Here is a 12,250-nt window from a genome sequence, read left to right on the forward strand (position 1 = left end):
GTTTGCCTTTTTAACATTTATAAGGAGGTTAACAAACCACCCTATAAAAAATATCACATAAATAAATGTACAGGGCGATTCAGTCATAATGTCAATAGTTTTAAAGGAAGAAAGTAGTCCAGGCTGTAAAGCATTCGAGGCGTTTATATTTGAAGTCATCTATTTTGTTGTACAGAAAAATCCCAAATATTATGTAGAATAAGAAGCCGAGTTTGCCTATTCCAAAAAAAAAACATTGTTAAATTCAGGGGAACAACAAACATACAAAAAGAACGAAAAATGACCCGTTTTGCGACATATTTTTCCCTGTAACATTGAAAGTAAACCCTAAATAAAAAAGTAATTCTTTATTTTTTGTTCATTTGGCGATTTTCTATAAAATTACAACAACTACGAATCAAATTTTGCATTAACAATGAGCGAAAAATAGTAGAAAATCATATGTATATTTGGATCAATGTTTAAAATAAGTAAATATTTATAAATATTGAAGAAACTTTGTGAAATAGTAAAACATATATCAAATCTACCCTAAAAATTTTGCAACGATCGATAGCGTGGTTTTCGATTTACAGGATTGTTAATTAAGAAAATTTCTAAAAGTTTATCGCGTACCGTGGGTTTAAATTAAGGTTTAGAAAGGGCACACAATTTTTTAGAGATACTTTTTGTCATAATAAACAATGTTCAATACTAAAAATATATATATGATATTTTTCGCCCATTGTTAATGCAAAATTCTACTTTTTTCATTCGCAGTTGTTGTCAATCGTCAAATAAACAAAAAATATAGAATGATTTTTTTTAGATTTAGGGCTTACTTTCAATGTTACAGGGAGAAATATGTCGAAAAACTGGACATTTACTTCTTTGTTGTTCCTTTAAATTTAGCAATGGTTTTTTGAATTAGGCAAACTCGGTTTCTCATTCTACATAATATCTGGAATTTTTCTGTACAACAAAATAGATTACTTCAAACACAAAGGCCAAAGCCTACTTCTACTGCTCTACAACCTTGACTAAAGAAAAAATTAGTAGAATACGAAAACACGATTTAAAAAATTCAAGACGACTGAGGAAATCAGCTGTTTCGCTTCAATGTTCGAACGCTCTGTAGTGCGCCGGCGCATACCCAGTCAGCAAATGTGATACAATGTTTATTTTTGAAAGGGTCGACTTCGATTTTCTGTCTTTATTAGGCCTTCTGAATACGTGGTGAAAATTAATGATATTATATCTGAATTTTGATTGAATATATATTTTTTCGATATATTGTAACTGGTACACGTTTTTGAAAGCAACAAAAATCACCTTCAAATGTTTCCCCGCACCAATATGGAAAAGAGACATGTACGATGCTCTCTTTATAAAAAATCTTTTCCTCGCCTACGGATCTTATAAAGAAAACGACTGGATATCTGAAATATCTGTCAATTTCACACAAAAATTATATTCTGTCTGTCAATTTCTCTTACAGTTATTACATTTTGAATGAAAAAAATGTATAGAAATATCTGGGAAACTAAACATTTTACCAACTTAGTCCAGTCATTATAGACATGAAAGAGCCTGTTTCGGGAAAAAAATACTATTAGAAGTTTCTCTGCGGAATATTGTTCGGAAACCTGTTATAAATAAAATATCAAAAAATCAACTCGAGGCTAGTTGGGAAACTTTGTTTTAACAGTGGTCAAAGTTATGGAAAAGTGGTTTTTTGACTCACGTAAAAAAGCTATTATTCATAGCGAAAAAAAGTTTATACAAAAAAGGTAGGTATTAAATAAGCCTATAAAATGAAAAAAGTCCGATTAAATTCCGATAATTTGTTTATGCACAAGAGCTCAAAAATGGTCGAAAATTGCCGTTTTTTTCAATTGCTAATAATTAATGCAATTTTCATCGCAGACACTTGTAATTCAGGATTTTTGAGGCTTTTTACACCCTTAATAAGTGGTAAAAATTTCAGCTCGAAAGCTTCATTGGTTTGGCGTTGGCGGAATTTGTTATCTAAGAAGATGCTATTTTCAATTCATTTTTCCCAAGCTCACAGGCGTTGTAGGGTTTCGATCATTAGTTGTTTTTGTACCTAAATAGTTGTATTGACATATGCATTTACTGAGAATTTAGTTTTTCAAATTTAATTTGTTTAAAAATGACTGAAAAAATGTTAATATTTATTAAATTGTTAAGATAGGTAATTATTATAAAATAAAATAGTAACCTCTATACTTTAGTTTTCTTCGAATTTAAAAAAAAATCGTTGTTGTAAGTTGATTAGAAGCTGATAATTTTTTTATTTATTTAATCGCAGTGACCTTAATTATTAATATTAAGAGCCGAAAATTGGAGAGAGTATACATTAAGAGCTATATTTTCATGTCCTACATTAACATTAAGGTGAATTCAACTATTTAATTGCGAAAAAGAAGATAGCGGCGATGCGTTCTATTACTTGGTCTAGCGAACGAGTGGGGAGAGCGAGGCGGAGCATGCGCGCTTAACAATTTAATAAATATTAACATTTTTTCAGTCATTTTTAAAGAAATTAAATTTGAAAAATTAAATTGTCAGTAAATGCATATGTCAATACAACTATTTAGGTAAAAAAACAACTAATGATCGAAACCCTATAACGCCTGTGAACTTGGGAAAAATGAATTGAAAATAGCATAGCAAATTCCGCCAAAACCAAGCTAATGAAGCTTTTGGGCTGAAATTTTTGCTACTTATTAAGGGTGCAAAAAGCCTAAAAAATCCTGAATTACAAGTGTCTGCGATGAAAATTGCATTATTAGCAATTGAAAAAAGCGGACAATTTCGACCATTTTTGAGCTCTTGCGCATAAACAAATTATCGGAATTTAATCGGACTTATTTATTTTAAGATTTATTTAATACCTACCTTTTTTGTATAAACCTTTTTTCTCTATGAATAACAGTTTTTTTAGGCGAGTCAAAAAACCACTTTTCCATAATTTTGATCATTATTTTAACAAAGTTTCCCAACTAGTCTCGAGTTGATTATTTGATATTTTGTTTATAACACGTCTCTGAACAGTATTCCGCAGAGAATAAATCTAATAGTATTTTTTTCCCGAAAAAAGCTATAATGACTGGCCTAACTATGTTTACAAAGGATTTTTTATTCACTTACAGAGATGAATCGATGCTGCAGGTATCCTCCCAGTTTCTGCTTCTGGAAAAAAAATGCGTACAGCAGAAAGATAATTATATGTATTTTAAGTTGCAAGTATTCGACGAAGATAACCTTACCGGTTCTGACGACAGAGGTTATCTAATTAACCGGAACAGCGTGGTAATAATAAAAACAACTCTAATTTGTTTTAATTTGTTTTATTCATAATATTGAGGAATATTTCGCTTTAGCTAATAAAAACCAAGCTCTATTTATAACTCCACTAAAATAAAATACCAGCCGGCGCTACACTAAATAGGAAACATCATTCTAGTCATACTACGTATCTAGCACAACATTCGTATATGCACCATATGTAAAAGTGACTTGATAAGATTTGTTTTGTTCGAGATGAAGACGGTGCTTCAGAATGTGTTGTGGCTCGTTTCATTCGTCGCTTACCAAGATTTCTGTCTGGCCAGTCAGAATGTAACTATAGGTAAGGTTTTCCTATTGTGAATTCAATATTTAACATCGTTAAAGTAAAGCTTCACTTGATAGCTTCACACTACAGTAGTTTGCTAGAACAAATCTTACGTCTGATGGTTCTACTGACGAATTATCTTAGCTATTTACTTGATATTGTTGGTGTAATTCAATGTCGCGCGTGTCTTTGATCCGCAGAATAATTGTTTTCCATGATGCCACTAGTTAAAACTGGTTCTGCTGTTTGGAGAGTGTTGAATTTGACACAAAAAGGTTATTATATCGTTTTTCGAAAAACTGAAACAGAAAATCAATTACGGTTCGACCCAACGCACATTGTTTGTTAAAGAGTTACCATGCATTTTTTTTTCTAGTATGAATAGCCTTAATTATACAGGGTGTGGCGTGTATAGTCTATAAAAATTAAACTAGAGCTTCCTAACGATATTTGTAATAGAAGAGTCTTATAGGAAAAAGTTCTATTTCTTCCACCGTAGTAATCGGGGTATTGTAAACCAATGACTTCAAATGACTCCAAAGATAAAAGTTCATTGGAGTTAGATCGGGTGACCGAAGTGGCCACGGCACAGGACCAAAGCGTCCAATCCATCGTTGAGGAAACATTTCATTCAAAAGTGTCGATACTTCTCTAGTACTGTGTGGAGTAGCCCCATCTTGAAAATAAAACATGCGTGCTCGAACTTGTAATTCCACATCGTAAAATAATTCAGGCAACCGGTTCTCCAAAAAGTCAGCATATGTTGGTCCATTTAGTCGTCCTTCAAAGAAATAGGGACCCACAAGTACATCGCCTATTATGCCAGCCCAAACATTTACCGAGAACCGATGTTGAAAATGAGTTTCCCTAATCGCGTGAGGATTTTCATCGGCCCATATGTGCATATTATGGAAATTCACTTCATCACGGGTAAATGTCGCCTCATCTGTTACACAAACATAAGCAGGAAAGTCTACTTGATTGGCACATTGCCGTAAAAACCATCTGCAAAAACGCATTCGTTGATCACAATCCGGGGGTAAAATCTGTTGAACTGGTTGCAGATGATAGGGGTGCAACAGCTGGCGCCTTAAGATGCGATGTACGGTACGAGATGAGGTTCCTACTTGCTGTGCGAGTCGTCGAGTACTAATTGTGGGGTCTTCGTCAAGATTTTCCAACACTGCATCTTCAACATTAAGGTTCACTTGCTGACCACGTCCTTCTCCTCGAGGAATAACACTTCCCGTATCTCGCAGCCGCTGAACGCACTGTAGGATTGTATTTGCACATGGGGGGTGACGTTGTGGCCATCGTTCCCGGTACAACCTAGTCGCCGCGAGCGCATTTTCTCCGGCTGCACCATACACTAACACCATATCGACACGTTCGGAAATAGTAAATGCATTGTTTTCTCGGTTCAGTGTAAAATTAGTTTGTGCACAAACTAAAAAATTAAACAAAGTATGAAAATATGAATCTCGTTTTTAATGTAATCGGCACGCTATTCTTATTTTTTACTTCTTTATAAAAATTACACTGTGACTGTCGTGGAATTACAAAATAAAAACTTTTGTCTGGAATCTTTTACTTTTTAACATTGATGGGAGTGATGGGTCGAAGGACGATGCTTAATATTTAATAATTAAGTGAATAATGAATTCAATGCAAATACAATTCAGTTGACTGCACAAATTTCTTGACAATGTAACCTAACCTTGTTGCATCTCGGGTAGCATAAAAATATTTCCAAATTTTTTAATAAATAACACAGGGTCGGCCTTCAGTTTTGTTGAATAAATTTACAAAAAAAAAAAAGCGAAGATAGAACTTTTTTGTATAGTTTTGTACAGTTGTATCGCATAAAAACCGATACATGCAGAGGCAAGTAGGAGAACCCAAAATATGGTGATTAAACACAACTTACCTTTATTCTAAGCTGGGGGGTTAAAAAATTCTGACACATTTACCTAATGCTGCATCATCCCTTATCAACCCTTTGAAATGCTTCCAGTTGAACTCTACTTACTATCGATTATCGTGTGCTCTTGGCACACTCACACTGTATACCAAATTTGGTTTTTCTAAGTTCAAGTATAACTGATATATTGATTTTTTTCAAAATTTGAAACTTCACTTTCAAGAACTATAACTTCTGAGTGGTGCAGCTTAGTATAAAGGTAAGTTGCATTTTGGATTTTCTTACATGCCCTTGCTCTGTGTCCGTTCTTATGCGACACACCCTGTATACACAATTTCTTATGACTTCATATTTTCTGGTTAAAGGAGTACTTCTGAGTGAGGAAAATCATCAGTTCGAGGTTGCGTTGAATTCCACATTACACAAAAAGAACGCGGACATCTTGAAGGACCTCTTCAAGAGCAATGTTAAAAATATTTCCAAGGTCGACTCATTCGAAGCCAGCAAAACTCGTGAGTAACAAAACTAGTCTTCATACACAACCGGAAGTATCTGAAAATATTGAAGATATTCTTATAACCTTTCAGTGTGTGGAATGTTGAACGCCGGAAATGGAGTGGCAGCAGTGATAAGCTTCGAGTCGTTAACGTCAGCCGTACAAGAATCGATATGCGATCACTTTGAAGTGCCCTATATCATGACCTCATGGAGACCATCGACCACGAGACGCACTAACACGGTTGTAAATTTTTTCCCAGAGGACCAACTCTACGCGCAAGCGCTCGCAGAAGTGGTAAAAAGTTTGCGGTGGAGCAGCGCCGTTATTCTCTACGAAAGCGAGGAAGGGCTTTTGAGAATGCGGGGAATCCTTGAACTCCGGGATTTCAAGCATGACAGCGAGAAAAATAACATTCTGGTGAAACAGTTGGGTGCTGGGAATGACCACAGGTAGCAACTTTTTGACATAAAACAGTTTAAGCCAATTTTAATAAAAATAGATCACCTTAAAAACAGTCTCCCAACTCTAGATCATAGACGCTGCATTATGTAACGCATTTCACTTTTTTTAATAGTACAGAGGCTCTCAAGTTGCTAGAACTAGTATTTGCACAGCATACAAGGGTGTAAGAAATAATCATACGTATTAAAAATAATTTAGGTAAAAGCAAAATTCAGTAATTTTTAAATGCATAAGTTCAAAACAAATTGCAACATATGCTCAAAATGTCTCGCTCCTTCAGAATCTGGGGGCACAAATTGTATTACCATCAAAAAATAAGAGTTGACCTTCAAATAACCTTGAACATGACCTTACTAAATTAATTACCCACGTATCCGAACGTAACATGTTTTGCTATGTTGGAATCCAGGGATAAAAATTGTATTACATTCAAAAAATAAGAGTTGACCTTCAAATAACCTTGATCTTGACCTTACATAATAAATCAACCACGTATCCTAGCGTAACATTTCTTATTCCGTCAAAATCCAGGGACAGAAATTGTATTGCCATCAAAAAAACAAGAATAGACCTTCAAATAACCTTGATCTTGACCTTACATAATAAATCAACCACGTATCCTAGCGTAACATTTCTTATTCCGTCAAAATTCAGGGACAGAAATTATATTGCCATCAAAAAACAAGAATTGACCTTCAAATAACCTTCGTCGAACGTTTGAGTCTAGGAGTCTAGTCTATCACACTTTTTTGCCGTGGGACTGTGTTGCTTTTGTACCATGCCACTTAAAAATTCTTGGCATTAATGCTTGCAACTATATTTTAGTGAAATAAACAAGTTTTTATTTATTTTGGATATTCAGCATGTTATTTACTAAATAAAAAAGTATATGGGTACATATTTTTTGTAACTAAAAACAATGGGATTAAAATAATTGTTCTGACCATTAAATATACTTGAAACAAATTCAAACAATATGAAGTTGTATTTCACATACTGTAATTAATTATTTTTTTTTTCTAGATCTTTGTTAAAAGAAATTAAAAATGGTTGGGGAGACAATATAATTTTGGATTGTAAAACAGAAAGTATTATACCGTTTCTAAAACAGGCTAAAGATCAAAATTTACTAAATTCGCGTAATAACTATCTTTTGACGTCACTGGTAAGTTACTTCATATTCCATATTGTTTAATCATTTGTTATGTATGTCAAACCAACGACTTGCTTAACCATTTTTAACAATCTCATTAATTTGTTGGTCTTCCATCTCATTTCTTCCGCCAAAATTACAGGACGCACATACTTTGAATTATGGAGAACTGGACACTGCAGCAAACATAACTACCATAAGGCTCTTCGATTACAACGGTGAAGACTTTAAGAACATCATAACGGGGTCGAAAGACGGCCTTGAAATGAAACAAATCAAAGTAAGTCATTTAACACGTCCTTTCTTTAAGTTTAGGGCTCATATTACTTTTTATTAGTTTACATTTTCCATTTTAATAATGCTCAATTTTTTTTTATTGTTAGTGTTGCGAGAAACAACTACTCCGAGTTCTATATGGCCCTACCGGCATTGAATTATACTCGCAACACCTAGTACAACAGCTAGAGTCGTTCGTCAGTTTAACCCACCAGGCACAGACCGGTTTCGGACTTATTAGTCCTCATCAGTGTGTCATAGGTGAGGCAACCGACGAACGAACCTTTTATTTGAAAATCTTAACTATTTTAACAAAAAATCGAGATTTCCACTGATTTTGAGCTATTTTGTTAGGAAAAAATCCTGACTTGTTGGAGCTTTTCCGTTGGCTTCATCGTCTTCAGCGGGTCAAAACACTCTGTTCAAAAGTACATGATTTTTTTTGTGCGTGTGTTATTGTTAACCATTGATTTAAAGAAGCAGCCATTATAAATATGGACTGTCATTGAAAATAGACCAGCAGTTATCTCCGTGTAGAAATAAGAATAACTGAGACAGATGTAAATATCTCAAAATATGTTTATACAACTACAACAAATCGGTTTAATTTGATCTGCAGACGGAAACAGTGCTTTTTTACGATGCTCTGCAATACATCACCCAGTCTATTACACACCATTATTACACCGAAAGGAATATAAAGACTAATCCCATCAGTTGTCATGAAAAAATAATGTCCGAATATGGATATGCCTTTGCCGCTTACATGAAAGAAGTGAGTATTAAACTAAAAGCATGTAAAACTTACTTATATTTACTAGATTAGTAGAATTTAGGATATCCGATAATTCACTACGGTTTACAGTTGTTAAACAATCGATTTTATTGTTGCCTATACTATAATGGGTTTAAATGTCAGGTATTTAAAGCTGCTTCAGGTGTTCCTCAGGATTTGATTTCAATCTTGGAACCTTTTATTTTTACTGTTTGTTAATAACCTCACAGAAATTATTAAACTTCACAAGCTTTTCTTTGCCGATATTCTTTTCCTGGTTATTTCTTTATACAGGGTAGCCAAATGAAAACAAAACAGAGACATTTTCAGGAACTGCATCAAGATTGTAGAAACACGCTCCGACCCGTCGATTTTAGATTAAAGGGGGACATTCTTTGCTGGTATTTTTGACTCCGCCACTTTCACCCCCAAGCAAGGGTAAGCATCACCCCAAAATATTTAAATGGCATTGGGGGTTGAGTAATATTTCTTTTGGAAGCTCTTACAATTCTCTTCACAACAGACTTTAAATTTTATAATTCCGCCTAATACTTTGAAAAAATTTTACATTTTAAAATTTAAATTATGTTTAGTTGCTTACTTACTACTTAATTGATTAAATGTTCAAACTGATGACCGCCCGCTTCCATACAAGAATAAAGATTTTGTTCGAAACGTTCGCGCACATTCCGAAGCATTTCCGGAGTGATTCGACGGCATTCGTCGACGATTCTTTGACGCAAATCTTCCTGCGACACTGGCTGTATTTTACAGATTTTACTTTTTAGGTATCCCCACAAAAAGAAATCAAGGGGCGATAAATCCGGTGATCATGGAGGCCACTCAATGCTGCCTCTTCTCCTAATCCAATTTCGTAGAAAACGTTGGTCCAAATACTGATGGACAATTAATGCATAATGCGGAGGAGCACCGGCCTGTTGAAAAATTTATTTTTTTATTTATTTATTTTTTTCCATGAGATATACATTCATATATATATAGGAATAGTCATATAAAAACAGAAAAAAATAATAATACACAGGAATAAATACAACAATACACATCATAAAACATAAAACATAAATAAGAACAAACTAACATATTACAACCAAGAAACATGTTAGTCATTTGTCAGTACCGGTGTAATCCACAGCAAAGAACTCATCTAGACTATACAAAGACCGATCCAATAAAAACTTCTTTAATTTACTCTTAAAAACACCCTGTGTAAGTGAGTCCGTTATTTCAGAAGGTAAATGATTGTAAATTTTAATAGCCAGACAATTCGGCGATTTGCGAGAAATGTTATATTTACAAAAGGGTAAACGGAATTTATTGCAATTCCTTGTGTTATAATGGTGGATTTCAGAATTTAAAGAGAACTTCTGCTTATTCATGAAAACATAAACAGCAGACTCAACAATAAAANTTATAAAATTTAAAGTCTGTTGTAAAGATAATTGTAAGAGCTTTCAAAAGAAATATTACTCAACCCCCAATGCCATTTAAATATTTTGGGGAGATGCTTACAGTTCCTGAAAATGGCTTTCGTTTTCATTTGGCCACCCTGTATATTCGACATTTCATCATTAAAACTGAGAGAAATTAAAAATAGTCTTTACATAATTTGTTTAATAACAATATTGACAGTATGCCACACTAAAATATTTTAACATCAAAGTTGTTTGAGAAAAAACGAATCGTTTTATTTATCAACATCTATTGGCATATAGAATAGGGTGTTCCATTTAATATTTCGAAGTTAACCTTGGTTTAACCTTGAAACTTAAGGTCAATGTCAAGCATATTGGTATCTACCTACGACTTTTGCCTGAAACTTTAATATTAGATTGGATAAATGCGGTATTAATTTTTATGCTACATAAGTATTAACGTATCAGTTATTAACTTCTTTCTTGGTTAGATCGAGCCTCCATCAACATTGTCTGGACCCATAAAATTCGACGACAATGGAAATCGCATTAATTTTAACATGCAAGTGGTGGATATTCTTCAAGATCGAATAATTGCCGACTGGTTTGCAAGTAACCAATCGCTGCTTTTAAGGAGATCTCCCACGGTGAGACAGTTCCTTGGAAATCAAGGCATTGTCATTGTCTCATCCAGGTAAAATGCAAATAGTATATGTTTGTAGATAAGGTCAAATTTGTGATGGAAAGTGAAGCATATATGAATGACTATTGAAGTCAAACTTTTCTGTCCAACATCTAAACAGTTCTATCCCTTTTGAATCTATGGATATTTTGGTAACCTAAACTCAATGTTTCAGGCTTGGTGAACCTTATTTAATGTATAGAAAACCCAAAGAGGGTGAAATATTGTACGGAAACGACAGATACGAAGGTTACTCGTTGGATTTAATAACAGAAATAGCGAAATTAATCGGTTATAAATTTGAATTTCGTTTAACTGCAGACGGGCAATATGGGCAATGGAACGAAAGGAATAAAAAATGGTCGGGGCTTATTGGAGATATTTTGGAGGAGGTAATATTAAAGAAATCGAAAGTCACTGACTAATACTCTATCCAGTCCAGTCGTACGGAATTTCTTTGATTAAAAATTGTATTTTTTAGAAAGCAGATCTTGCCGTTTGCGATCTAACGATTACGCATCAAAGAAGAGAAGTTGTTGACTTCAGTATGCCGTTTATGACACTAGGTATGCAAAATACCTCTAGTCACCACTTAACTGACTCTATTTTTTTTAGGAATAAGTATTCTGTACACAAAGGCGGAAATGAACGACGTCAAGTGGTTCTCCTTCGTAAATCCGTTTTCGATCTCCGTTTGGATTTATACAGCCGCATTGTATTTGATCGTTTCCGTCGTATTATATTTCATATCCAGGTAATCCAGGTACGTCATACAAATTTACTCTGAAACAATTTTCATTTAAAGGATAACTCCTGGAGATTGGGAAAACCCCCATCCGAGCGATGATCATCCGGAACAGCTGGAAAACATATGGGACATCAAAAATTGTCTGTGGTTAACTTTGGCGTCGGTAATGACGCAAGGCTGTGATATACTGCCAAAGTAAGTACGGGCTGTCTCAAACTCGATAGTACGTAGTACGGGCTTACTGTGAGGATACAAAAAATTAAAATTAAATTTGTGACACGTGGTGTTAAATGGGATGAGGTAAGCTCCATTTTCTATCCAAAGTATTATCTTTACGATTTGACAGAACGACTAAGGACGTAATCAATTATAGTTTTTCCAGAAACATACCCACATTTTTTTCCTGTTAGAAAATCTGACTTTTTTCTAATAAACTTTTGTTACAGAAATTTATCTGTATTACTTCCCCTTTAAAAGTTATAAGCAATATCGTCCTAAAGAGTCTCCAAAGAAATACTACCTAAAATCACATTAACGGTGGAAGGATCAAGGAGTAGGATTTTATTGCAGGAATCGTTCAAATGGTTATTCAGAAAGAAAAAACCGCGGAGTGCTATTAAATTAGAGGGTGGAAATTGGAGATAGGGGTGAAAATGCAACCCATACGGTTTTTTGAGTATAT

General features: G+C 34.2%; 1 protein-coding gene across 1 annotated transcript; it reads left to right on the forward strand.

Moving 5' to 3' along the window:
- Nucleotides 1-3,384: 3,384 nt before the first annotated feature.
- Nucleotides 3,385-11,763, forward strand: LOC108916286 (glutamate receptor ionotropic, kainate 3; the record flags this gene model as incomplete). The annotated part of the gene is made up of 11 exons (XM_023456759.1): nt 3,385-3,634; nt 5,906-6,052; nt 6,128-6,488; nt 7,525-7,666; nt 7,797-7,934; nt 8,550-8,705; nt 10,630-10,832; nt 10,996-11,212; nt 11,302-11,386; nt 11,436-11,574; nt 11,626-11,763. Coding segments are annotated over exons 1-11 (1,814 nt in total), but the record flags the coding sequence as incomplete, so codon positions are not given.
- Between the last annotated feature and the right edge of the window lie 487 nt (nt 11,764-12,250).

The sequence above is a fragment of the Anoplophora glabripennis genome, unplaced genomic scaffold, assembly GCF_000390285.2.
Source record: "Anoplophora glabripennis isolate ALB-LARVAE unplaced genomic scaffold, Agla_2.0 scaffold2584, whole genome shotgun sequence".
Classification (NCBI taxonomy): domain Eukaryota; kingdom Metazoa; phylum Arthropoda; class Insecta; order Coleoptera; family Cerambycidae; genus Anoplophora; species Anoplophora glabripennis.